The sequence below is a fragment of the Podospora pseudopauciseta genome, chromosome 3 (genome assembly GCF_035222475.1).
Source record: "Podospora pseudopauciseta strain CBS 411.78 chromosome 3, whole genome shotgun sequence".
Taxonomy (NCBI): Eukaryota; Fungi; Ascomycota; class Sordariomycetes; order Sordariales; family Podosporaceae; genus Podospora; species Podospora pseudopauciseta.
Genome location: NC_085893.1, coordinates 2,081,698 through 2,106,505, shown reverse-complemented (window position 1 = coordinate 2,106,505; position 24,808 = coordinate 2,081,698). Strand labels below are relative to the sequence as shown.

Sequence of the window (24,808 nt, the reverse complement as noted above, 5' to 3'; positions counted from 1 at the left end):
ATGGTAATGAGTCGTGTTGTGGAAATCAGTCGGCCTTGGCGCATTGTAGCTGTCTGTGTTTAATTATCACGATGCGCTTTGCACCCATACATGGGTGGAGTTTTACACATGAGGCAGTCACTACTTTACTAATAAGCTTGCTCCGTACACGAACAAAAAACACCCGGGTATTATTATCTTTGCTTCCAAACAGAACGACAAAGAGCCTCCCTCCATTCCATTCCATCATCATGCAGCCGTCCTCTCCTGCGCTCAGGCGCCCTTCTCATGCTCCTTGACAAGGTACTCATCCAGCTTGTCCCACTGGCCCTTAACCTTGTACGCTGACGTCCAGTAGTTACCCTTCTCATCCTTCCCAAACACAAAGAAACCATCGACAGGCTTGATGGGACCGTGGTTCTCCTGAACGTATGAAGGCCGGCATGGCACACCTGGCTTCTGCACCTTGCGAGCAGGAGCAAAGTCGAGGTTGAACAAGCCCGCCTTGGACCAGTTGGAGAAGCCAATCTGGGCCATGCCGCCGTCGCCAAAGATTACAATTGGGAGACCAGGCCCTTCACGCACCATGGCGTAGTAGGCCTCGTGCTGAGCCCGGGTGCCTTGTTCGTTGATGGCCCGCCGCACTTGTCTTGCGAGCCAACTGAGGGGCTTGGTGTTGACGTCACCAGCAGTGACGAGAACGTTGCCCCAACCGAAAGCATTGCCGACATAGGGACTCTTGGATGCCTCAGGGATCAGGTCACCTTCGAATGCCTTACGGAGCGACATGGCAATGGATCCAGCCACTGTCCTGTTGGGGTCCATGTCCTGGGGCCCGACAACTGACTTCATCGTCCAGGCAGTGAGGATGTCGCCTTCAGTCAGGAAGACCTTGGATGGGTCCTCGCCCTTTTCGGTTGCTTCAGCCTGGAGCTCCTCGATTGCTTTCTCCATCTGCGTCTTCCAATACGATTGCGGAATGCACACCATGCGGTTTTCCTTGGCCCGTGCCAACATATCGAAGCCATATCCGAGACCCCATTTGAGCATACCGCCAATTCCAACCTTCTTGTCCATCAACAGATGGGGCTCTGTTGGCTTTCGGGTTCCTTTAGCCAAAGCCTCGAACGGGTCGCTGTCTAAACCGCAGGGCGTGGGAATCTCGTGCTCCTTGCCCCAGAGCATGTTGCTCCAGCCCTCGACGACATATTGCATACCCAACGCATCGAAGGCAACATGCTGCCATTGGAGAACGGCAATGGTTTTGTCGGTGAAAGAGTTGACACGCAGACCTAGGACGGGCATGTCAGACGTGAGATAATCGCTGATGCCGCCGGGCCTGTGACCAGGCTCGAAAGCCAAATCAGCGAGGTCGTCAGGGTCCGCGACAACCGCCGGCCTAGTGGACGGTTGCGGGATTCGCGAGGCAGCTGGGTGCTGGGCGGCGGGGACTCCGTGATCGACATGGGCGTAGTTGATGATGGGACGGTCAGCTGAGAAGACAGTAGGGATATGCCACTCGATCGCTCCGGTTGTTGGGTTCTTCCGGAGACGTCCTCCAAGTCTCTGCCAGCCTTCCCTCCTCACAAGACCCTCGAGGGCTTGCTTCAACTTTTCTGGCTCCAACACATCGTCGAACACAAGAGATACGGCCATGTTGTTGCCCTGCACCAGCGGGCTTTTCTCGAAGAAATGGAGCGGCACCACCCGGTCGGTATCGACCGTTGGGACGGGTGGCTTCCCGCTACCGAATAGTTTGTTCATCTTTGTCAGCGGATCGAAAGAAATGAGCGACTGCCGTTGCTGAGAGCGGATCAGAATCGAAATCGTCAGAGAAATAGGGGGAATAGGCAGAGGATATCGCCACAGAAAGAAAACACAGAGTCGCAGCCTTCAATCTCGTCAACGTCTTTGTTTCTTTTAATCAGCTTCTCTTGCAACGCAACGACACGGGGGAATCGTGCGAGTAAATCATCGTCTTTGGCCACGACGAAACCACAATTTCGGCCTCTCGGGGCCCTCGGTCCACGGAATCATTGCCCTGCGGTCCATCGTGTGGCCTCGCTTCTGGGAACGATAGCCCCCTTGGAGTTTGGGGGTGCCTGACATCTCGTCCCCCAGACAAGGGCTCTGCAGATGTGATTTTGCTTCTGCTGATGCCGTTAACCCTTTTCGGTAGCCGCTACGAATTTGCTGCAGCCAACATCACGCTACGGCGTGGGAAAAGGGGTTTTCGTTGCTTTCCTGGATTCCTGGACCGGTTGCCCCTTTTCCCCGGCTGATGATCTCTGGCAATTCATCGTTTCCTGTCAACCACTGCCAGCAACATGGCAACACGGGGAACCCGGCCGCCTGGCCCCGGTCCCTACCGCATGCCTGCCGAGCCGAAACTAACGTGACGGTGCCGTCGCCCGTCGCACGGATTATGGGTCCCGTACTCGGGTCCCACTCTCAGACGTTCCTCGGTGCCAAACCGTGGGATTGGAAGTGGGATATGAGGGAAACTCAGGGAAATCGCCAATTGCGATTCGTTTCAAACCTCTGCTTCTTTCCAGTAGCGCGGAACTATCAACCCACTTCCTGCATGCCAAATCACCTTTTGTTCAATCAGCAATAGCACTTCAAGACCATGATCCTGGAGCTACACTACCGAGGAATCGAGAAGCGACGGAAGGCACAACCGAATTTGCTTTTTCTAAAACTCTTCTCAGCAAGGGTCCTTGTCGCCCTCGTGCCACCCAGGTGAAGATGGCCTTGTCCGAGCTAGATTTGCAACAAAACTGGGCTCATGCCCATCTTGGGACTGGAATCTGGAGTTGATCCTTGTGGACTATGTTTATGACGGTTATTATACGGCCAAAACACCATCGAATTCTGACGGCACCGAGTTTTGACGACACGATTTGATATCGAGATAGTGACAGAAAAAAAGGCAGACGACACAGAAAAGATGGATCCCAGTCTCCTCCCAGAACCGACCCAGGATATTGGGCAGTTGGGTGCCCCGTACAATGACCTTCAAATCGGCACAATGGTCGCCTTTGGGATAACATACTTCATGGCGACATTCTTCCTGGCTTGCCGATATTTCCAGGCCATCAAGATAGTAAAGAACGTCGAGATCGATTTGAGTAGGTTGCTCTGGTTGTCATCTTGCGTTCATCACTGACCTGGCTTTTTTTCTGCACAGTCATCTTGACACTATGTTATGGCCTTGCACTAGCCTACTTCATCACCATGGTTAAGCTGATGGACTATGGGTGGGCGCGACACATGACGGAGATCTTTGCGTCCAACTGGATGAACCTACTCGAGTTCAACAACAAGCTGCTCCCCAACACGCTTATCTATCTCATCACACCGGCTGTGACCAAGATGGCCATGTTGACTGTCTTGTTCAAGATCAATCCTTCGGTCATATACCGTATCTGCGTTGTGGTTATTGGAGTATGCATTTTTGCCTACACTTTGGTGCTGACCTACCTGACCGGAGGGCCCTGCACGCCGCTCAAGGGTGACGAGACGATCAAGTGCTTGATGAACGTTGCCATTTCGCAGTCAGTGTTGAACATTGCGTCTGACATTGCCGTCATCTTGCTTCCCATTCCCACCATTATCAGCTTGCAGCTGAGCTTCAAGCAGAAGTTATCTGTAGGAGGTATTTTGGCTCTGGGCTCTGCGTATGTTTTTGCTTCTCTCACTGCTTCATTACCTCCGCATCAGACTAATCGTTGTTCCCCACAGTGTCGTCATCTGCTCCATTGCGCGCCTGCCCTATTCCATCTCCCTCGGGTCATCAGATGATCTCTCCTGGGAGGAAGGCATTCTCGGCATCTGGTCCATCGTGGAGGTCAACATCGGCATCGTCTGCGGCTGTGCCATGAGACTCAAGAAGCTCGTCACCGCCTACCTGCCCAGAATGGGCTGGAACAGCTCGCAAAAGAAGTCGACGCCGTACGGCAGCTCATGGGGTGGCACCACTGCTACGGGGTCAAAGGGTGGAAACAAGACTTTTGACGAGGCAAACGGTTTGAAGGGGGATTACCAATTACACAGCGTGCAGAAGGGTGGTCTGGAAGCCGGGAGCACGGATACGATTCTGAAATAAGGCATCACCGAAGGAAGGGTGTTGATGAGGAGTCGAGGGCACATATATGAACACAAGGGACAACAACCACAAGAACAGGACCGAAGGACAAGGAACAACAAACGTGTCGACGGGATGGGACAGATATGGAGTGTAAAATTGGGGTAGGAGCGTTTGTTATTTTTTTCGCCTTGCTCGGGTATGCGTTTTTGGGGTTTGGGGGTAGGCCCCGATTAAAAGAAGAGAATGTTTCTTTTGTGTAATAATAGTATATATATGGCCATAGACTTGGAAAGTTTAGAGAGACAACAAACAATCAAGTAAATTTAAAACAAACGAGCTTGCCTCTATTGTGACAAATGCTCACTGGGAAAGACATAAGCGCAGCCTAGGGACACTCGCTTCTTGGTGAAGTCCCCAATGTCAGTCTCACACATTGGTCGACTAAGAACACAGCTGGCTGGACCGTCAACTACAAACAATAATGTATTCTTCCTCAGCAAAGTTGTAATTATCTCGGGCGGTGATAGGCTCATGAGTTTATGTCTTATTCAGAGCTTAGCTCATCGTGAGCTCGTCCCCACTCTTTCGCCCTCTGTCGCTTTTCAACCGATTACTAACGTGCTGTCAGCGATGCGCTAAGCCTCTTTGGGCCAAACTGACCCCGCCACCAGCTCTTTTCCGGCAGCTTCATCGATCTGACAGCAACGATGATGAGAGAAGTGGGATGGGGGGAGGGGGGGGGAGGAAGATTCAAGAGAGTTCTTGAGATAGCGGGTTGCTCATCATTTATAAATCATTAGTTCACTTTGTCTTTTTTCTTGTAATCCCAGCGATTTTCACCATCCGCTCACAGATCTATAAGAAGCTGTGACCTTGAGATAATTTCAGATGAAGACTTTTTCTTGGATATCTTCACTCACGGTTGTGCTCGTCAGTGTGCTTTTTGCTTACTTTTATACCACCAACCCAGCCTTTGAGCTTGAGCGCATCAAAAACATTGACATCCCTGCCTCGTTGGACATCCTCAGAGACAACATCAAGAACTACTTGAACCTCACCTCTGCCACCCCCTCATCAGACATATCCTCACCACCACCCACCACCACTACCACCGTCATCACACCAGCCCAGCTAGCAACAATGTCCCGCATCACCCTCCCCCGCCGCATCCTCAAAACCCTCCTCGCAAAGCAGCAGTCCGAAGGCGCAGGCGCCACAGTCCGCCGCTCCATCGGCACCCCCTCCCTCCGCTCCCTCAACCCCTTCCTCATGCTCGACCACTTCTCCGTCTCCCCCGGCGCCGGCTTCCCAGACCACCCCCACCGCGGCCAAGAAACAATAACCTACCTCCTCACCGGCGGCATGGACCACGAAGACTTCGCCGGCAACCGCGGCACCCTCAACCCGGGCGACCTCCAGTTCATGACCGCCGGCAAAGGCATCATGCACGCCGAGATGCCCCGCCAAAACCCCGATGGTTCCCCCAACATCGGCCTGCAGCTCTGGGTTGACCTCCCCAAGGAACTAAAATACTGTGAGCCACGGTATCGGGATCTCAAAGCGGAGGAGATACCCACCGTCATCACCGAAGACGGCAAAGTCAAGATCAAGGTTATTTCTGGCAAGTCGTACGGTGTCGAGTCCCTCAAAGATCTAGCGTACACACCCGTGGTGTTCTATGACGTGGAGGTCCAACCGGGGGGGAAGATCGAGCAGGAGGTTCCCCAGGGGTGGCAAGGGTTCGCTTATATTCTCGAGGGGGCAGACATCACTTTCAGTGACGGGCCCCAAGAAGAGAAGAAAGTCTCACAGTGGCACAACGTCGTTTTTGGCAACGGAAAAGAGGAGGATGGGGTTGTTGCACGGGTGGAGGAGACCGAGACAAAACCGGGGAGGTTCGTCCTGGTTGCCGGGCAGATGATGGATCAGCCTGTTGTGCAGTATGGTCCTTTTGTGCTCAACAGCCAGGAGGAGGTCTACCAGGCGTTTGTCGACTACCAGAGCCACACCAACGGGTTCGAGAGGGCAAAGGGGTGGAGGAGTGAGATTGGGAAGAGTATGGTTCATTAGTGGGGGAAGAATGACTTGGAGGAGAGGGGGCGTTAAGCAGGTGTAGATAGTCTTTTGTTTGAAGCGTGTACATATCTGTTTATGGGTTCTGGCTTGAAGTAGCATGTGTGAATATGGTGATCTTCCCGCAGTTGAGATACGTAACTTGAGAGCATACCCCCAGGTGCCCAAGTAAGAACGATCACGGTCGACTCAAATGTCATGCTTCCTGTTAGTTCTAGTTGTGCTGCGGCATGAGTAGAAGACGTCATTTGGGAGAATTTCCCTGCTCGTAGACCACACTGGTGATAAGAAAATGAGAGAAACACCATATGAGAGGCGCGCTTATTGAAGCATCGACCCTACCATACACTCCGAGAGCTGAGAGACTCCTGAGGGGAGAAATCACAATCACGCAGAGCAGAACAAACAGTAAAAGCCCAGAATACCAGCCTCGACGGCTGAATATCTTCTTTATTTTTTGGGAATCCCCACGCATATCGCCGCAAACCAGGGAGGCCATTTAAACCGAGACCTCCCTGCGCCCATGCTGTCTGATTTCAGCACGCTCGTAACTGAGCACATCAACCTAAAGAGACACACCCCTTCAAACCTCAGACGCTAATTGCATCTACCCAGTAATCCAGTCCCGATAGATGCAGCCCTAGCCTCGATGTAGGAGCCAAAGTCTGAAGCGCCCTTTCGCCCTGCCTGTTGCGAAGTATCGTAAAAAAGCAACCTTCGCTAAGTCATCATAAAAACAAAACGTTTTCCCGTCGTAGCTTCGTCCTTCCAACTCCCGTCCAGAAACAAACACCAGGCTTGAGATTCCCATGCCGCCAATGAGAAAGAAAAAGTGAAATCCCAGATCCAGGTATTGACTAGTCGTACAGAACATCGAGTCATGTCAAATTAGTGTTGGACGGGTAAGAAAAGGTCACACCCTCTACTGGGGCGCCTGTGTTTGCTGTTGTTGGGGGCGATATCCACCATTATTACCGCCCCGTCCTCCGCGGAATCCACGTCCACGACCTCCACGGCCACGGCCCCGACCGCCGCGATAACCACGGTAACCACCGTCGACGCTGCCTTGGCCAAAGGTCTCAATGTTCTTCCTCTGTTCCTCTCCACGCCACTCACGGCCGCCTGGCTTCTGAGAAGCATTCTCCCTGTCCTTCAGGTCGCTAGAGATGTTGTCAAAGAACGACCGCTGCTTGTTGTAAGCGGGTTCAACCGCCTCGGTGCTCTCAACAGGGGCTTCGGGCGCAACAGCCTCTGGGGTGGGAGCTTCCACAATTGGCGAGCCACCAGCGATAGCCTCACGGACAAGGTCCTGCTTGTTGAACTTGGCATTCGCAGTCGCAAAATCGTAGTCGGAATCAGGGACCTCCACCTTGGCAGCAGGGCGAGCACCTCCACGTCCACGTCCGCCTCCACCGCGAGGGGCATGACCACCACGAGCCGCATTGACCCTCATCTCGTTGACCTTCTTGGTCAAGTTGTCAACAGCAGCGCCCTGGCTGGCAATTTGAGCGTATGCATTGTTCTCCATCTGAGCCATCGCATTGGCAACGGCTTCCTTGGCAGCCTGAGTGGCATCGCGCAATGCAGCGGGTGTAGCGCCGGCATTGTTCTGCTCGGATCTGGTGGCGGAGGGCGATGGCTGAGCAACCCTAGAGGTCAAGCCAATTGGAAGGGGGATAGCGGGCAGAATCTGCACAGGGCGATCGCTCTTGGGACCTGTGGGAATGCCCTGAGAGGAAGCCGGAGCAGTAGGCTGGGCGAGATTAGCTGCCGTGGCCTTGACTTCCTCGGCAGTGGGCTTGGAAGCGACGGGCGGAGGAGGTGCCGGACCACCCGCAGATTGCTGAGGAGGTGGAATCATGGGCTTCGACTCCGAAGGCTGAGCATTGAGTCCTGGAGTTGGGGCCTTCTTTTCTCCAGAAGGACCGATGGGTGAGGGCTTTTGGCCTGGACCCTGGTTGCTGGGCGTCTGGTCAGCCGACTGACGACCTTGTCCAGGTGCACCAGGAGCGGCAGGGAAACCGGGAGGACCACCTGGAGCACCAGGGCCACCAGGACCACCAGGACCAGGAGGAAACTGAGGATACGGGTTCCATTGCCCGGGACCCATTGGCGGAAACTCTTGTCCCGGCGGGAACCACCCCGGCTGCGGGTAGGGCATGCCAAAAGGACCGGGACCACCTGGACCTACGGGGCCTGGACTGGGACCACCGGGGCCACCAGGAGCTGGACGGCCACCCCATCCTCCCATGTGAGGAGGGAAGTAGCCATAACCAGGTGCGCCTGGAGGAGGCTGCGGCTGATTCGGAGCGCCGTGCGGGCCTGGGTGCCCGATGGGACCGGGACCTTGTGGAGGGCCTTGAGGACCACCAGGTGGGCCAGGAGCGACGTTGCCAGGCCGAGGGCGAGCCTGAGTGATTTTGGTCAGCAGTTACTCCACATAGGGCTTGAGCTTTGCAAAGAGTGTGCGTAGCCAGATGATCAGAAGGAAGGCAACGGAAATTATCAACATGGGGTTTTTGCGCTTTTCAGACAAATATGTTTTTACATCCGAAAATATTTCATCATAACAATGGCCATGGGCAGAACAGTGAAAGAAAAAAGGTAGACTCACACCAACAATGGCAGGATCGTTGGGGACAGCTGGCGGCTTGTTCTCCTTGGCGGCGGGACCCTCCTCGATCCTGAGATCCTTGACATCCGTTCCGCGGAAGACAATGTACTCGTAGACCTGGTCGGAAGGGGGGACCTCTTCCTCGATCTTGCCCTTGCGGCCCTCAGTGCCAAACGTCCTCACATTTTCGAGCGAGACAGTCGAGTCATCCGAGTTGATGCTCGCAAGTGTGCCGACATAGCGGATGTCGCTCTTGGATATGAGGGATATTCTGGATCTGTATTCGAAAGAGTTAGCAATCAGTCGAAGAAACAGCAAGAGCTGGCAACAACGAACCCGATATAATCGGACATGGTGGCTTATTAGGGCGCGGAAAAACCAAATACAACCGCCTGCTAGAATGAGGGGAAGGGCACGCGATAAATGGTGGCTTTGAAAGTGCTGGTAATGAAGCGACTTGTTGGGTGGGGGGGGTATTAAACCATGTAAAAGAGAAAGATGAGAATGAAAACAGAATCGCTCCGCAGAGACGATTTTCCTGGTGTTATGATGGTGTCCGGCTGGAGGCGTTGTGCAGCATTGTTTTCGCCGTTGGTTAGGTTTGGGAGAAAGAGGGAGAATGCGAGAGAGAAAAACCAGCCTATGAAAACTCGGCAGCTTCAGCCTCCCGCTTTTGAGCTCTAGCGCCAAGGCCCGTGCGACCTCCGCCCCTCCTCCCACCACTTTTTGGGTGCAGCTACCCCAGAGCACCGCCACTTGGAGGTGGGTTCTGGCCAGCAGTGCTTGCCAGCAGGTTGACGGTTGCCAGACAGTGGGAAAGCTTGAATGCACTGCACAACACCAAACATCAAACATCACGATGATGAACCGACAAACAGAAACAGGTGTGAGGAAAAGGAGGAAAAAACACTTACCCGTCAACACCAATACCGACAGATCTAGTGATTATATGTAACGATAAGGTACGCTCGTATACCCGCCGGCGTTGGGGTCCAGCCTTGTTCCAGTCCGCCATATCGCATAGACACTCTACAACAGAGGTGCAGAACTGAGCAAAAGGTCGGAAATTTGCTCAGAAGATTCATGATATATACACTTTAATTCATGATAGATATGCTTTATTTTTCGTAAAACTTTTCAAAGCCAATCCACGCCAATCTGAACATTACCCAAGGAGCCTTTTCCGCCATTTCCAGCCGCAATGCTTAACCATAAATCTGATATCCAACCCCAAGCCAAAAACTCCCACGAGTGCTCCCAAGCCAAAGAAAACCATGTGGTACTCATACAATAACAACTCCGCCTTGAGGTTCTAATAGCTCCTATAACTGTGCAAGAATGGTTGTGTGCTCTGGTTGCTATACGCCGAATACCCAGTCTGTCCCGAGAACCTGCTGTTGAGACTTTCGTAGCTCGTCTGATGCTGCTGTTGTTGCCACGGCTGGCCCCAGGCAGCATTTGCCGAAGGAGGTGTCTGAACAACCGGAGAGACATAGCCAAAGCTCTGGTCCATTGGTGGTGAGGCTACCAGACTGGCTGGACTGAAGGTTTCAAGAGGTATCACCGTGATATCGTCACTGTGACTCCCTTGGCCGTCGCCCTTCTTCATTCCCCCGTACTCAACGTTTGGATTGGGTTGTTTGAGCCGCTTGGTGCTTGTTCCAGTGTAATGTGGACCCTTCTCACCCCAAAACATGCATCCAGAATCCGCCCATTCGTCAATAATGTCGGCGATAGTTTGGATGTGGCCGTATGTTGGCGGCAAGTAACCTGATGGGCGCTGCAAAGACAGGAGCAAACCAAACAAGGCGGCCACCAAAGTTAGGCCACCAAAGTAAAATATTTGTGAGGGGTACATGTTGACCCCCAGCTGAAATTGGAGATTAATAGCCAAACCGAACATCCAGTGAACACCGGATTTGAGAGTAAACAAAAAAATTGTTTGCCATGAGGTGAAGGCTTCCACGACTGAGTTGAAGTGCCCGTTGGTGCCTCTTGGTCCGATCAGCTTCCTGTATATGCCTTCGTCCCGTGAAAGATTCACGATCAGTTCGGCACAATGAAGAGAGAGAGTTACCACAGACTGGATCGCAATGATGAGGAAGACGCCACCTGTTGTACCAGCCGCACCACCGGTGGTACTCCAGCCCAGGTTCAGTACTGATGTCCCGTCAGTACATTGCTTAGTGTGGCAGTTCTCGTCTATGTGAGGTGGAAACTCTGGGAGAAGACTCCATGACCGCCCAAAGATCCCATTTTTACTCCCACGTAAGAGGTAACCGTAGACACCGCCTCCCCAAACGCCGCTCAAGATTGGAAGAGCCCACAAGAGATACAACACACGGCGGACATGGGGATGTGCTGTAATCATTGGCCTTTGCTTTCGAGTAGGTCGGATGGCCTTGATGTCATTCCCTGCCAGGTGAACTCCCATCATACAGCGGCCTTGGCGAGGCATGACCTGGTAGTGTTCGGTATCATGATTCATGCACGTGTTCGCAATGATGAGCGGGTTCGAGCTCCATGTGGGAATCTTAGTACCCGCCAAGGCCCAGTTGGTAACGGCGGCTTGGAGGAGAAAGCCGCAGCCGAGAATAATGAGAGCAATGCCGTTTAGATGGACACCCCTTGTGTCGGTGATTTCGTAGGACTTGCCTAGCAGACGGGCGAGCTCGGGGTTAAGGCTCAAGAATATGACAGAGGTAGCACCATAGGCGAGTATGATTCCGAAAAGGTAGAGAAAGTTGGGGATATAACCGTTCGGGGGACTTTTCTTGGAGAATGTGAGTAGACGCAGGTTCGAGTTGAAGTCTAGGCTCCCTTCTCTTATGAGAGACCAACGGAGAGCAACGGCATGGATGTATCCCATGCTATCGTTGAGTAGGGTAACTTTGAGTCAGACTGTGGTTAGCTGTCCTGCAGTACCAGCCAGGGAAGGAGTTTTGCGACAACCTACTGAATATGTTCAGTCCGAGAGGGAGAAGCTCTCTCCATCTGTTGGACAAGTCGATCCGGATTGAATCGTCATCACGAACCTCCTTGTAGAGACATAGTCCACCTCCGATGATACTGCCTACAGCAACAAACCAACACAAGACCAAACCAGTCACACAAGCCCGGCGTGTGAACCTGCTATCATCGTACTTTTGGGCAGACATGGAAGCGAGCGACTGTGCCCGCTAGTCGGTCGGGTGATTCAGATGGACAAACGTAAGTGAAAGCCCAACCTCGAAAGTTTGGCGGACAAAATGGAGAGAATTACCACTTCGAAAAGATGGGATTTGGAAGCAATCGGTTGCTGCAAGAAAGAGACGGAGAGAAAGGGACCAAATAGGAAGACTTGCCCACCGCATTTCCAAACCCCTCAGCATATCAACACCGAAGGTTGAGCCTGCAGGGGGATTCTCAGCCCCTCGAGGCTGGCGACAAGAGAGCCCAGACCCAAGCAGACGGGTATCAGACTAGCGACGCCATGCATGGTGTCTCTGAACAATGGCCAATGTCAACCGCTCGGCTGCAACGGGGAGGAGAACTTGATACGCTGGTCCATGGAGGCAGGAGCATTGAGAGGTCCAGACCTGGAGCCAGCCAGCGAAGTTGCGAACATTTGTCTGGAGCCAAGAGGATAGGTACTGGGCATTGGACACCGCTTTTGCTGTAGTCAATTAACATCGAGACCAGAGATGTAAAAGATGTAGAAGTATGAGTGTGTCAACCCCCATCGGAGGTTGGCTACAGTTATGGTTTATGTCATGTTCCTGTCGATCATGAAAGAGCTCCCAAACACAGTGCATCGTACAGTGCGTAGTGGCATCTTCAAGACGGCGATGACTCCATCGGCAAACCGCCTTCCTTCCATTTCGCCTTCGTCGTGCAAAAGCAGAAGGGTGAAACCAGAAGAGTGAAATCCAATACATCTGACAGTATCACTCCGAGCTAGCCAATTTACAAGCGTCAGCATCGCAACTTGAACAACTTTGCTTTGCTTTGGTGGCTGCCATCAAAGATTGGGTGCTGCCCCGCCATACTTGTTGCTTACCCCTCCACTTTTATGTCTTTCATCAGTTTAGCCAACTGTCGGCAACTCACTCGCTGTCAACAGAACAACCTCTTCTCATCAAACCACCAAAAATGGCGAGTCGACAATTACGCAAGCTGCGAAAGCAGCAAGAACTCTTGAACTCACAGAATGAAGCCCCTGAGACAAAAGAAGAGACCAGCGAGGAGGAGGAGGAGCAGGTAGTGGCGAAGCCCCGCGGCAACATGTTCTCCTTCGCAGCGCTCGGGGACATGGGTGACGGCAACGACAACGACGACGAAGACGATGAGGACGAGGAACCAGAACCATCAAAACCGGTAGAGAAGGAAGTTGCCAGTCCACAGGCCGAACCTGCCAAGAAGAAGTCCAAGAAGAAGAAAAAGAAGAAGGGAAAGCAACCATCAGAAACCCCAGCAGCAGAGCGCCCCAAGGCTAGGGAGGATGAGCTCGAGAAGGCACTCAAAGAGCTCAACATCAAGGCCAAAAAGCAACGGGCCGGCGCTGCATCAGCGGCAAGCTCATCAAAACAAAACCCGGACGACCAGCTCAACGACCTCTTGAAGATCGACAGCCGACATCTCAAGGCCGCGAACGAGATGCGCCGTTTGTTCGGCAAGGCTATGGATCTCGCCCAGGTGGAGGAACGCCAGGAAACCCGACAGAGAATTCTGCCAGAGAATCTTGATCTCGAGACATACCTAAGTGCTGTTGCCACCGACCCACGTCGCTCGGGCCCGGCGAAGCCGGGCATGTTTGAGACGCTCCTCCGCACCAACCCTTTCATCGAGGGCAAAAAGTTGTGGCCTAGGGGTGCGGCTCAGGGGCTGATCATGAAGCGCCTCAGCGAAGGCACACCTGATGTGGTCGAGTTCACGTTTGCCCACGAGAAGGCCTACGACGATCTTGAGGGGTCGTTCTTTCAGCTTGTCCAGATGGGAGACCCCATGCAGATCATCCACTTCTTGCACCGGAACCCATACCATGTGTCGTCTCTGATTCAGGGCAGTAAGGTTGCTCGACAGGACCAGAACTCAGCTCTCGCTGCTGATCTCATTGAGCGTGCTCTCTTCACCTTTGGCCGCGTTACGCTTAGTGATTTCCGCCGCAAACTTGAACAGGGCAAAGCCAGGATCAACTTTGCCAGGCCTGAAAACAGACAGTTCTACCTCGCTGGCTACAACTTGATCCAGAAGCTCATTCTCAAGGGCACCTATCGGACCGCCCTTGAATGGTCTAAGTTGTACTTGAGCCTCAACCACGGCGACCCTTACGCCCTGCTCAACTGGGTGCCCGTTCTTGCGCTTCGATCCCGTGAGGCGGAGTGGTTTGTCAAGTTTTGCGATGCTCTCGCTTCCAGGTGGCCAGATGCGGTCTTGTATCCTCTCCATACTCTCCCCTTAGCCTACCTCCAGCTCGATGACTACGACACGGCGCACGAGACCCTCGTCAAGAACATCGAGACTTTGCCTTGGCTCTACTGCGCCTTGTTCTCCGCTCTCAGTCTAGATACTCCCCAGTCCATCTGGGGTCACACTCCGCGGAACGATGACGACAAACTTTATACAGAGCTCTACCTTCACATCTCCAAGGACCTCTGGAACAACCCCAACGCCATCTCCCTCCTCAAATCAGCAGCAGACAAGGCTAAGAAGCTCCTCCCGAAAGGCGTCTACAGATGTCCCCAGAGCCCAGAGCCAACGCTCGCAGTAGCAAGATTCATTTACCTCGACAGTACGCCGTCCCTCATGACCCTCGTCCCAAGGAAGCTGCTACACGATGCTTCTCCGAACTTTGAGTTCGACCCCTTGCCACCAGCGGCAGTAGACAACATTTTTAGCAGCGAGATTCAAAAACTACCCTGGAAACCCGATTCCATTGCTACGCGAGGCCTGTTTAGCACCCAAATGGACCCTCGCAGAGAAGCCGGGATGCGGGCGGCAGCCGAGCGGTTGCTAGCCGAGATGCCCCAGGAGGAACTCGAAGCTATGCTCGAGGTTGATGACGGCGGTGGAGGCGGGATAATGGGCTTCTTTAACGCGTTGATGGGTAGGGTCCGACAACGCGCTGGTGGAGATGGGGGTGCCGCTGGACAGGGACAACAGCCGCGAGGACCGTTCCAGGCTACGGTTGAGGATGGGGAGGAGGAGGACGACGACGATGACGATAATGATTCTGATGATGAGGACACCACCGAGTTTGGGGGTAACTGGGATGGGCGGACGAGGCATGACCATGCGTTTGGCGTTGATGAGGAGGATGATGAGGAGGCGGAGTGGACGGATCCGGAGGACTTTGATGGGGAGGGGGCGTTTGGGGAAGGCCCGAGTATTGCGGAGGTTATGGAGTATATGAGGATGAGGGTGGGGTATCCTCCTGTTCAGATGCCGGGGGCTTGGATGTCGGATGAGGAGGATGAGGGGGAGAGTGAAGAGGATATTGATGAGGAGATGCCGGCGTTTGAGGACCCCGAGATGGTGGATAGGGGTCAGGGACAGGGGCAGGCTCAGGGGCAGGCTCAAGGTCAGTAACAAGCACATGGTTAATAGACATCACGATGCAGTCTGTATACATAGGAGAACAGAGTCAATTGAGCCTTGAATTCGATACCATGGATCGATACAACGGTATTGCGAGCAAACGAAGTGGCACTGATAAGATACCATCACCAATGCTTGGCCGACGGACTTCAGACTCCAAATATGTAGTCTGATTCAGACCCAAACCGACACATACGACCATAGGCAGTTGAAAATACGGGATCCCGTCCGCTCTCCCCTAGTCAAACAGCTTGACCGGGTTCTTGTCTGTCGGGTGAGCCAGCGCCCCATTTCTTTTCGCTGTCACCCCGCCGACGTTTTGACCTCCAGAAAGGGCTCAACACCACCATTTTCAGAAGTCCCAACGGACAGCACCGTCTTGTTGGCTTCACCCCTACCAACTATTTTTTCCCCCCACGCCGCGGTCTTCAATCATGGCCACCAACCCGTATTTGCGCGGGCCAGGGGCATACCTTTGGTATTTTTGGACTGCAGCGCGGTTTTACTACAAAGTGCCCTTCCCTATCTATTATATCTGCTCATTTCCCTCCTCGTCTTTTTCCCTGCCTCTTTGCCCTCTGCATTTCGGTGGTACATATATATTCTAAATGGAACTTGGAAGAGAGACGTCGCCGGGCTAAACAGCTTCTTAAAGTATACGCTAAAGAGCGCCGCGCCGGTACTACTGCTGGTAATGATAGCAATTCATCACGCAATATTTATCCCAGAGTCGAAAGTAAGCGCCTCTGGTGTTAACGGTTATGGTGCAGGTAAGCTGTACGGCGATTCTTGTTCGTTAATGCTTTGGTCTAATTCTCCTGGAACTAGTTGGAACCGTGAAGCTGTTGAGCACACTGATATCCAAGCCGACAGTATCTGGGTCGATCTCTGCCGCAACTGTCGTGTTGCGAGAGATGCGTGCAAAGCATTTCTTGAGGATTATGTGATTCGGTCTATCATCAACGTTCCGACCCTTGACTCAGCAGAAGAGGAGAAGGAAAAACAATACGTAACAACCGCACTTACGGTACGTGAACTGTGTCCTGAAGCGCTGCCTTTCTCCGTCATAAGCTCTAGCCCGGTTCTTCTTCAGTCGACAATCTTTCCACTGCAGACAAGAGCAAAATCCCAACTCTAGATCTCAACACCTTGCTTGCATCAAAGAATATATCAGCATTCATACACCATCATCCTGGATATCGCGTCATTAATCGACACCGACTCGAATGAGTTGACTGTGTCGCCTACCCAACAGGCTCCCTCCGCCTCGGTCCCCTCCTTGTCTTGTCGATTTGGCTTTGTGGTACCTGAAATCCCTCCAGCGTCAACTCCGACTTCGGTATTGCGTTCGAGTAACAAGCGCAGCAGGCCGCCATCCGAATTGCCAACACCAGAAAAATGCAAGTGGTCTACTGAGGAGGATAATAAGATTATCAACCTCCGGGGCCAAGGGAATAAATGGGACGATATCTCGAAGCTCCCTCCAGGACGGAGCTCTGTCAGTTGCCGTCTTCACTACCCAAACTATTTGGAGCAGCCTGAGCGGGATGAAGAGCGTAAGAATGAGTTTGCAAGGAAATACGAGAGGTAACTACCGGCCCCTTTTTCTGTCTAATAGAGTATTGAAGGCAAAACAAAGCTTACAAACTTCAGGCTGAAATCTGAGATGTGGACCATACTGGCAAAGGAAATGCAGGTCGCTGAGGCAATGAATTGGAAACTAGGCAAGATTGAAATGGTGAGGCGGGCGGGGGTGGTTCTGTCTTTACAATATCACCGGTCTCTAGCCGTACGCGAGAGTCTTCCGTCGAGATCTTCTTCCACCGAGCCCCTCGACAACGGCTATGGACCACCACCACTGCCGACAACCTCTGCCCAGGTTACCGAGACTCGACGGGAGCTCCTAGTGCCAGTCCCATCCACAGGGCTACCGTCAGACCTTGGCTTTCGCCACCGGGGTACGTATCATCTGAGTGTAAATGGAAAGCGGGGGTAAAATACAAAGTTGGATAGCTTGCAATAACAATTGAAGAATATTAGGGAGGCACTTGAACCATTGCTGTAATGTGTCGCTGTCAATGGACCATCGTCGGCATTCTTCTCTACCACTCAAATTGAAAATATTGATCGATCTTTGTAGATTCATCGAGGCGATCACTGCAGTTTGAAGGAGTAAAGCCTCAAGGAGTATTAAAAGATACCGTGTGACTGATTCTCCTAATTATACCGTCTATATTCGTCCTTTGCCTTTGGCTGAGCACGAACAATCTTACGCAGTACATGGCTCCACCAGGCCGCCCGAACTTTTCTGTGCGGAGTCTCTCTGGTATGAAGCTTTGCAGCTCTTTCTACTTCAGGTCGTACCAGAAATCGAGCTTCCCTTTGTATTAGTGCCTGCTCCATTTCGCCCTTTAGAAGCTTCCGCCTATATCTCTGCACCTCTTGTTGAGCCTGCCCTGTTCCTCCCATATTTCTGCACTAGCTCACGCCTAAAATTTACCTGGAATGCTGTCCTACTAAATATGGCTCTTACTAGGTGCTGTTGACTTGTACTTACTGCATGTAGGTGAACGAACTTTGCTGTTACAATTGATGGTATAATGAAGACAAGGATAAACCTACGGCTTTCAGCAGCGAGGCCGATTTGTTTTCTGACGGTGCATTTCAGCTTTGTTTGGGGGCTTCCGTTTAGAGTTGTCGAACAAACCACAGATTTTCACATCATGGCCAAGATCCCAGGCTTCAGGTTTGCTGTCCGACCAGACGTTGTGGCTAATGTGGAACAAGAGCGCTAACATAGAAGACCTGGACAACCAGGACAGCTAGACCCACTACGCTCCTGGCGAGCATGGCAAGTAGGCCAGGAAAGCAAAATGTAGGCCAGGAAAGCAAAATGTAGGCCAGGAAAGCAAAATGTAGGCCAGGATGCAGACCAGCATAGCAAAAAGAGGTGAGAAAGACGAAGTGGTATGATTGGACTCTGAATCACTGCATCAAAAAAAGCCAATCATGTGGCTCTGCAAGGTGGACAGAAATTTACGTTAATGATGCCAGGGCCCATATATGGCTGCAACCTTGCTGGCGTGGCTGCAGAGAAGTTTGATGGTGTGTGGTTGGAAGCCCAACAAAAGGGTTTTTAACCTCGCGAAAAAGATTGAGTTCAGCGACCTCATCCCAGATGTAGTTTTCACCGCATTAGCCCCATTTGCCGCAAGCACGATAGAGGACCACGGTCATGACAGAGATCTGCTCCCCGGATTGCAGTGGCGTCCATGTCGCATCCGCTGGGGTCTTGCATATCTCAGAGAATTCATCAGCATTTTTGCCCCCGGCCAGTAGATAGTAGGAGACTAATCACCCCTAGCTAGCCAGGCCCGGCTGCAAAAGAAACACTTGAAATCATGTAGACTTTTGTGCATGGTGATGTGAGTCAGGAAATTCAAACAGGGCGAGGTGGCACTGCTGTCATCTCAGTCACTTGGTTAGATGTGGATGGCATCGCTGTCTGCAAAAAAAGAAAAGGGCAAGGAGACGACTGGATGGTCGGGGTTGCGTCTCTAGGGGCAGCCTAGTGGTGTTGTCCAGTTTGCCGTTTCAACAATCTTCTGCTCCTGTTCGGAGACAGGCCCGTCCTAGGGATAGCGAAACGCTGTTAGCTGGCCTGTCAAGAGATGAGGATGTCGCTTGCATCGGATAGGTGAAGTTATTCTCCCATCTTACGCCTCCGAAGGTAGACCCAGAGATAGGACCTTCCCCACGGTGCCAAAGATGCGGCTACTCTGCGAGCGACTTATGCGAACCATAAGGCGTCCAGAAGTTGCCGCTTTAGGGAGCTGTTTACATCGCCATGGTGGTTGGGGTCACTGAAGCCTGGTCAAAAACTCCAACAGCTCAAAACTCCTTTGCATATGTTGTTGTGTTAATATGCTAAGCCTATATTTACGTCAATAATATCTTTGATTTTCCATACTTTCTTACGCCCCACTATCGCACCATTTAATGGATTTTACACATCTTCGGTGATCAGCAAAGAAAGATGCCACTTCAAATGAACGGTATGAACCTCTGCAGTACTCACTACGTGCTCGCTCACATGGATTAACCCAGAGTCGGGCCAGACGCCGTACTATCCTCCACACAGTTATCTGAACGACCCAGCTCCCCTCCGAAGAGATCCAAGACTCGCGGTATCTCGACAACATGTTTCACGGCTTTCCTCTACACCAGCCCCCACTTCCCACCGCCGACCACCTACAACATCTCGGAGCTCCCATGCAAAAAACACTGGACTCATCAAGCAACCAGACACTGGACCAATCTCCCACGACCAGCTGGTTGCTGAAGTGAAAGGAATCTACGCTGGCCTGGTCAGGGTGGAGAGCAAATGCATAGAGGTTGATAACGGTCACAACTCGCAAAATGATCGGCAGCCGGCAAGCTTGGAGCATATGTTGATATTTATGTACCTTGCGTATTGAATGATGGCGCTTCTCTACGAGGCTGTGCCGGTTTTTGAGGTTACCTTGGGTAGAGTGTCTCGGCGACCTTGGGCGTTATAGAATGGCTATCGAAGAGGGCGATATTTGGGACAGAGAGCACTGGACTGCTGTAAGCCGTCATAGGTGTTCCAAGGCCTCTAAAAAGGCTCCAACGACTGGGCGGTTATATTACCATTTGGCTATTCTAGCCCGCCCCTATACCCTTGAGTAACTTTGTTATTACATGAAGTCCCTTTGCGTCCCAATTTCCTTCGGCCCTGCTCGCGAGAGTATATCGACTCTGTTCGACCCGATTATGGCTTTAAAGCCCTATTTATTTTATTCCAAACTCTTAGTCGCCGAGTTTGAATTCCTTAGTGTTTATATTCTCTTTTTCAGTGGTAAGTAGATGGATAATTTGCCTTTAGCTATGGATGACTTCCTCCAGTCCCTAAACGGCTATATTACTCGATCCGGTCTTAAGTGGCTCGAGCCTAGATATTATATGGGTATTGCAAACTACCGCAGCTTAGTAGGCTATAGTAGTGAAGTAAGCCCGATTGCGAAAGCTATGAAGCAGCTCTGCTGGGACGACGATGAAGCCTGAAATTAGCTAATGTAGGGAAGCGAAATCGACTCTCCCGTCCCTGAAGAGTTCTTTAACACCCTTAAGCTCTTTTGTAAAACTTACGATATTGTTCTACGCCCGGATAATGACCGTAGCGTTTTTATTTTATTTCTTTACGTTACTCTCGTTTTTGTTTATCACCTTACGTTCTATCCAGAAGCTATTCGTTATGTGGCATAATAATTCCCTTAGAAACGCACTGTGTCGATGATGAATGCATTGTTTGGCTTTTATAAAAACTATAGTCGCATTGAAGAAAGCGCTCTGCCTAGAACTCAGTTTCAGAGGCCATTGCCCGAAGACTACGCCATGCGAGGACTTACATGGGCGGACAGAGTGTCCCCTAATACTTTCTTCTCGAACGAGAAGATCGACGATGACGAGAAGTACGTTGAGTTTCCTTTCACGGCTGAGGAGCGCAAGGCGCGCGTATTGTGGCTGGGACACAAGATTGCCAGTTCGAGCAAATGGCTACGGTATAACTCGTCGATTCATGAGTTCAGCGTTGATGACGACGAGGGTGACGAGGGTGACGAGGGGGGGCAGGGAGGAGCGGTGGAAAAGGAGCGGTGGAGGGGAAAAGGGAGTTGGGAGGAAGGATAAAGGCGAGGCAGCCAATTTCTACTCTATAAACGCAACAGGGCCGGCAGTCACGCATTCGATACATTATAGAATGGAATTCCTAATTATCAGCCCGCCAACTGCTGGCCTTTCCTCCTCTTTGCCCCACTAAATGAAGTGTCTGGAATGGCCGCTTGCTGCTCGGCGGTACTCGACTGGCTGAAATCCTGGGAAAGCCCTGTCGCCTCAGAAAGTGGTGGGACATCAAAGTCCAAATTTGATGGCAACTGATCGATGGCAGAGCAGATGTTCTCGAAATGTTTAGGCACCCATATGTCGTAGAGGTTCCTTGTAAACTGATATGCCGTCCATTTGTCCTTTCCGTCAAGCTCAATAAAGCTAAAATCACGTATGAGATGCCGGTAGTAGCTGATGTCTTCCCCAATTATTACTGGGTAGTGGCCGTAGAAATACGGAAAAGGTTCCTATCTCTATAAAAGTCTTAAATGTACAGGAATGCTGTTCCAACTGGAGCAAATGAGGGAGGAATCGGGGATAAACACATATTCCTTCCTACCATTGTTCCTGCCCAGATAAAGACAAGTAAACTAAATATCAACAGTATGGTTAGGATAACTATCATCTGCTCTATCTTACGCATTATTTCCTATGCATACGTCGTTTTTTGGATACCCCTTAAGGCTTCGCTCCTTCGGACTGCGGAGTGCCTGCGCTGATGCGTCTGTGTCTTGTCGGAGTTGGATTTTTGGATGAACCTGTAGAGATCTGTTCAATATCTTCAGTCTTGCCCTGTAACCGTTGGCTGCGACGCGGTAATTCCGCCCCAAGCAACGAGCCTTGTCGCTTCGTCTTGCGATATTTGGACACCTTTGACGGGCTGACGGGCCTAAGAGATTTCTCCGTCACTGTAGCCTGCTCGGCCCCAGAGCATTTGTTTCCCTTACCCCGTCTTAGGCCCTGCGTTATTAAGGAGTGAACGGCCTGTTTTCCATTACGACGCGCTGGATGTGGTGTGGAGAGAGATTGCTGTACCTACGAGACAGTCAAAGAGATCTGGACTAAGAGGGGCATTTGGGACACGACATGGGGTATGCTACCTGGAATATCCTGGAAGCACGAGCGGCCTCTAGAGGAGGGGGTTCTTGACGATGGTTCCGCCCACGTGGACCTCCTTGAGGATGACAGTCGTGGTGAGGATAGAAATACGTCCCTTTTCGAGCACCAGCCTTCGGCCCCCGGACTGGCGAACGGCAAGGCCCTTGTGTTGATATCGGGAGGGACCGACGTAGCAACTTCCCCAACTTCCAACTCATGTAAGACTCGCTCGCGCTCCTTTGATATTTGGTACATAAACTGATGAAATGGGCGTGTTGCATCGCGTTCGCGCTTCCCTATAGCCCCGTCGTTCAACGGCCCATCGTATCCCTTCGTCACTCGTTTGTCGCCCCGGTGTTTGTTCCACCGTCCCTGAGCCATATCATTCCACTTGTCGTTCCAAATTCCCTGCTTAACCCACCTCTTTCTGACAGCTTCTTTCGTAAGTTTGTAATGGCTTGTACTAACCGGCACGTGAAGTTTTTGATGTTCAACAGCTTCGATAATCCGCTTCTCCTCTTCAAAAACCTGGTCGCTTAGTTGCTTGTCAGGAAGCGAAGCAGTCCTTCCGATCTGCAACTGCAGTTGCCGTTTATCGCGACGTTGTTGTTCCTCGTTAGGAGCATCAGGGCTCTCGGATCGGGTGGAGTTATGCGACTGGAGCGCGTCTGATGGCGGAGAAGCCATGAAGCGTCTCCTTGTACAATCGAGTTGCTCGGGATCATCGACAAGTGCTGTCAGAGCGGCTTTCACTACAGACACGCTATTACCTCGGATGCAACCGGCCATGATGTCTGTCGGTTGTCTCAGCGAGAGTAAAATGTCGAGATTCCGAAGCTAGCAACAAGCCATCATGGAGAAGTCCTCGAGAAAAAACGACTTAGCCGGGGGCACAGAACCCATTGGTTTTGGCGCACTTGCGGGTGCGACAGTGCGGTGGTGTATGGTTGGCTCTCTAACTTTCCCCCAAAAATCGAGACCTCAATCACCAGCGACCTGAAGCAGTCCAAAGTTATGACTTTATTAACCTGCCGTGGGCCCCCAAACCCCTTTTCCCAACGATACTTCACTGCCCGACTAATTTCCTAAGATATGTCTCGCCCACGTCCTGAACCATATCCTCACGCGTTGTTTTCTCTCAAGCCTGTCAACGAGCGGGCGAAAAAAGTAGTTGTACATCCCTGTAACAGCGACCTCGTCTCGACACTGAACGACGGCACACTTTGCTCTCGATATCGGCCACACCTGATCCCAGTTATGCGGCACACTTGCGATCCTAGGCCGGGGGGAGAAGACGATATCTTTGTAGAAGGTTCCAGCATCTCGAAGTCCCAATGCTCTTTTGAGATCGACTCTGAAACGAACGTGATTATACTATGCGACAGATCACATGCTCAAATGACACAGGTTTTCGGCGAGAATACTATCCCATTCTAGCACGCACGCCTTCGAAAAGTCGTTATACAAGAAGGCCTCAATGATATAGTTAGGATGGGTAGCACCAAACAAGATCTCGTCCTGTTCGAGCTAAAATAGCATCAAGATCATGCACAGACAATGGAAAGGGTCAGACGTCGAGAGACACAAAATTATACGGAAACCCCCGACTCGCTCGGACCGTAGACATGTCAAAGACCGTCTTACCATCTCAGATAGAGACAAGACCCCATACACCCGGGCTGTAGAAACTAAGGATGCGGTATAAAAAAAATAACGGAGCTCGGTGCTAGACAATTTCGGAACCATACACGCAAGGCCATCGATATGTACTCGGGCAAGTTCATAGCTGTCAAAATATTGCGACAACCATCGGAAAAGAACCAGCGGAGGCACTTAAAACGAGAAGTTGGGATTCTTTCCGAAATCAGCCACGTATGTAGCCATTCCACGGTCCATCATACGCTAGACAAATGTAATGCCAGCCACATATCGTCGATTACATCACGTCACAAGGCTGGGAAGAATCCCAGTTTGCAATCGTGCTATTCACGCCGTCACAATGCTGTGGACGCTGGATGTCAATGGATTCCGTCAAAAGTCACAACAGTTCAGGTCCCTCAAGGATCTTCATTACGCAGTCTCGGCGGCGGCGGCAGGCTCACCTGTAGACACTATTCAAGAAATGGCGAGGGTCGACCCGGACGGACGTGCTTCTGCAGCGCAGATGCTTGTCAAGTGCTTCGACGGAGCAGGACTCACAACTCCACGAAATGAAGTCCCGGTTATCTGCCCAGTAAGACTGGCCAATGCCTCGACTGAAGCCCGTCCTACTAACGTGGCTCGACACATTCAGAAGCCTCGCGCTTCTGCTCGAGGCCAACCAAAAAATAGAACCGCACGGAATCTGGCGGCCGCCAGACCAGCTCGTAAGCAAGCACCTTACCAAAAAGACTACCTCATTAAAAAGCCGTTTTAATGGTATGCGGATCTTGGGATGGAACCAACCATCATCTGTTTTAGGTATTTTCTATTTAACATTTTGGGGCACTTGAATATAGTACTTGGAGCTTCAGTGACCCATCATCCACCTCGTGCAGATAAGTTTTAGGCACATGGTGACAACGCCGTTGGTGGAAGGTTTATTGCAGTGTACCTACGGCGTGCACGCCTTGGGCGGTTCACTTAAGGATATAGGTCACTGTCGTTTCCGTTTGCATAAATTATTATAGACGTGTACAATATGACAGTTGGGG

At 51.8% G+C, this 24,808-nt stretch overlaps 9 protein-coding genes across 9 annotated transcripts; 5 read left to right on the top strand and 4 right to left on the bottom strand.

Annotated features, from left to right (window-relative positions):
• Positions 1-252: 252 nt before the first annotated feature.
• On the bottom strand, positions 253-1,743 carry QC763_306000 (uncharacterized protein; the record flags this gene model as incomplete). Its single annotated transcript, XM_062911044.1, has 1 exon — positions 253-1,743. One exon carries the CDS (start codon positions 1,741-1,743, stop codon positions 253-255), a length of 1,491 nt encoding a protein of 496 aa, XP_062767047.1.
• Positions 357-4,608, top strand: QC763_305990 (uncharacterized protein). The gene is made up of 3 exons (XM_062911043.1): positions 357-3,110; positions 3,170-3,659; positions 3,724-4,608. Exons 1-3 carry the CDS (start codon positions 2,930-2,932, stop codon positions 4,085-4,087), a joined length of 1,035 nt encoding a protein of 344 aa, XP_062767046.1. The 5' UTR covers positions 357-2,929; the 3' UTR covers positions 4,088-4,608.
• Positions 4,609-4,957: 349 nt separating this feature from the next.
• On the top strand, positions 4,958-6,139 carry PRN1 (RNA pol II transcription cofactor; the record flags this gene model as incomplete). Its single annotated transcript, XM_062905791.1, has 1 exon — positions 4,958-6,139. One exon carries the CDS (start codon positions 4,958-4,960, stop codon positions 6,137-6,139), a length of 1,182 nt encoding a protein of 393 aa, XP_062767044.1.
• On the bottom strand, positions 5,113-5,652 carry QC763_0053680 (uncharacterized protein; the record flags this gene model as incomplete). Its single annotated transcript, XM_062905792.1, is given in 3 exon segments — positions 5,113-5,412; positions 5,417-5,593; positions 5,647-5,652. Coding segments are annotated over 3 exon segments (483 nt in total).
• Positions 6,140-7,064: 925 nt separating the features above from the next.
• QC763_305970 (uncharacterized protein) lies at positions 7,065-9,376 on the bottom strand (the record flags this gene model as incomplete). Its single annotated transcript, XM_062911042.1, has 3 exons — positions 9,093-9,376; positions 8,757-9,033; positions 7,065-8,552 (listed from the first exon to the last, which is right to left on the bottom strand). Exons 1-3 carry the CDS (start codon positions 9,107-9,109, stop codon positions 7,065-7,067), a joined length of 1,782 nt encoding a protein of 593 aa, XP_062767043.1. The 5' UTR covers positions 9,110-9,376.
• Positions 9,377-10,068: 692 nt separating this feature from the next.
• Positions 10,069-12,473, bottom strand: QC763_305960 (uncharacterized protein; the record flags this gene model as incomplete). The annotated part of the gene is made up of 2 exons (XM_062911041.1): positions 11,713-12,473; positions 10,069-11,645 (listed from the first exon to the last, which is right to left on the bottom strand). Exons 1-2 carry the CDS (start codon positions 11,912-11,914, stop codon positions 10,069-10,071), a joined length of 1,779 nt encoding a protein of 592 aa, XP_062767042.1. The 5' UTR covers positions 11,915-12,473.
• Positions 12,474-12,887: 414 nt separating this feature from the next.
• On the top strand, positions 12,888-15,323 carry QC763_305950 (uncharacterized protein; the record flags this gene model as incomplete). The annotated part of the gene is made up of 1 exon (XM_062911040.1): positions 12,888-15,323. One exon carries the CDS (start codon positions 12,888-12,890, stop codon positions 15,321-15,323), a length of 2,436 nt encoding a protein of 811 aa, XP_062767041.1.
• A 380-nt stretch (positions 15,324-15,703) lies between these two features.
• QC763_305940 (uncharacterized protein) lies at positions 15,704-17,328 on the top strand (the record flags this gene model as incomplete). The annotated part of the gene is made up of 4 exons (XM_062911039.1): positions 15,704-16,102; positions 16,175-16,359; positions 16,471-16,919; positions 16,986-17,328. Exons 1-4 carry the CDS (start codon positions 16,027-16,029, stop codon positions 17,326-17,328), a joined length of 1,053 nt encoding a protein of 350 aa, XP_062767040.1. The 5' UTR covers positions 15,704-16,026.
• Positions 17,329-20,648: 3,320 nt separating this feature from the next.
• Positions 20,649-21,041, top strand: QC763_0053620 (uncharacterized protein; the record flags this gene model as incomplete). The annotated part of the gene is made up of 1 exon (XM_062905790.1): positions 20,649-21,041. The coding sequence occupies one exon, from the start codon at positions 20,649-20,651 to the stop codon at positions 21,039-21,041; it is 393 nt and encodes a 130-aa protein (XP_062767039.1).
• Positions 21,042-24,808: the final 3,767 nt, after the last annotated feature.

What these genes read in the sequence shown, in the direction of transcription:
- QC763_305990 (XM_062911043.1), top strand. Translation starts at nt 2,930, where the DNA reads ATGGATCCCAGTCTCCTCCCAGAACCGACCCAGGATATTGGGCAGTTG. An exon ending in GAACGTCGAGATCGATTTGA is followed by an intron (nt 3,111 to 3,169) that starts GTAGGTTGCTCT and finishes TTTTCTGCACAG; the next exon opens with TCATCTTGACACTATGTTAT. An exon ending in ATTTTGGCTCTGGGCTCTGC is followed by an intron (nt 3,660 to 3,723) that starts GTATGTTTTTGC and finishes TGTTCCCCACAG; the next exon opens with TGTCGTCATCTGCTCCATTG.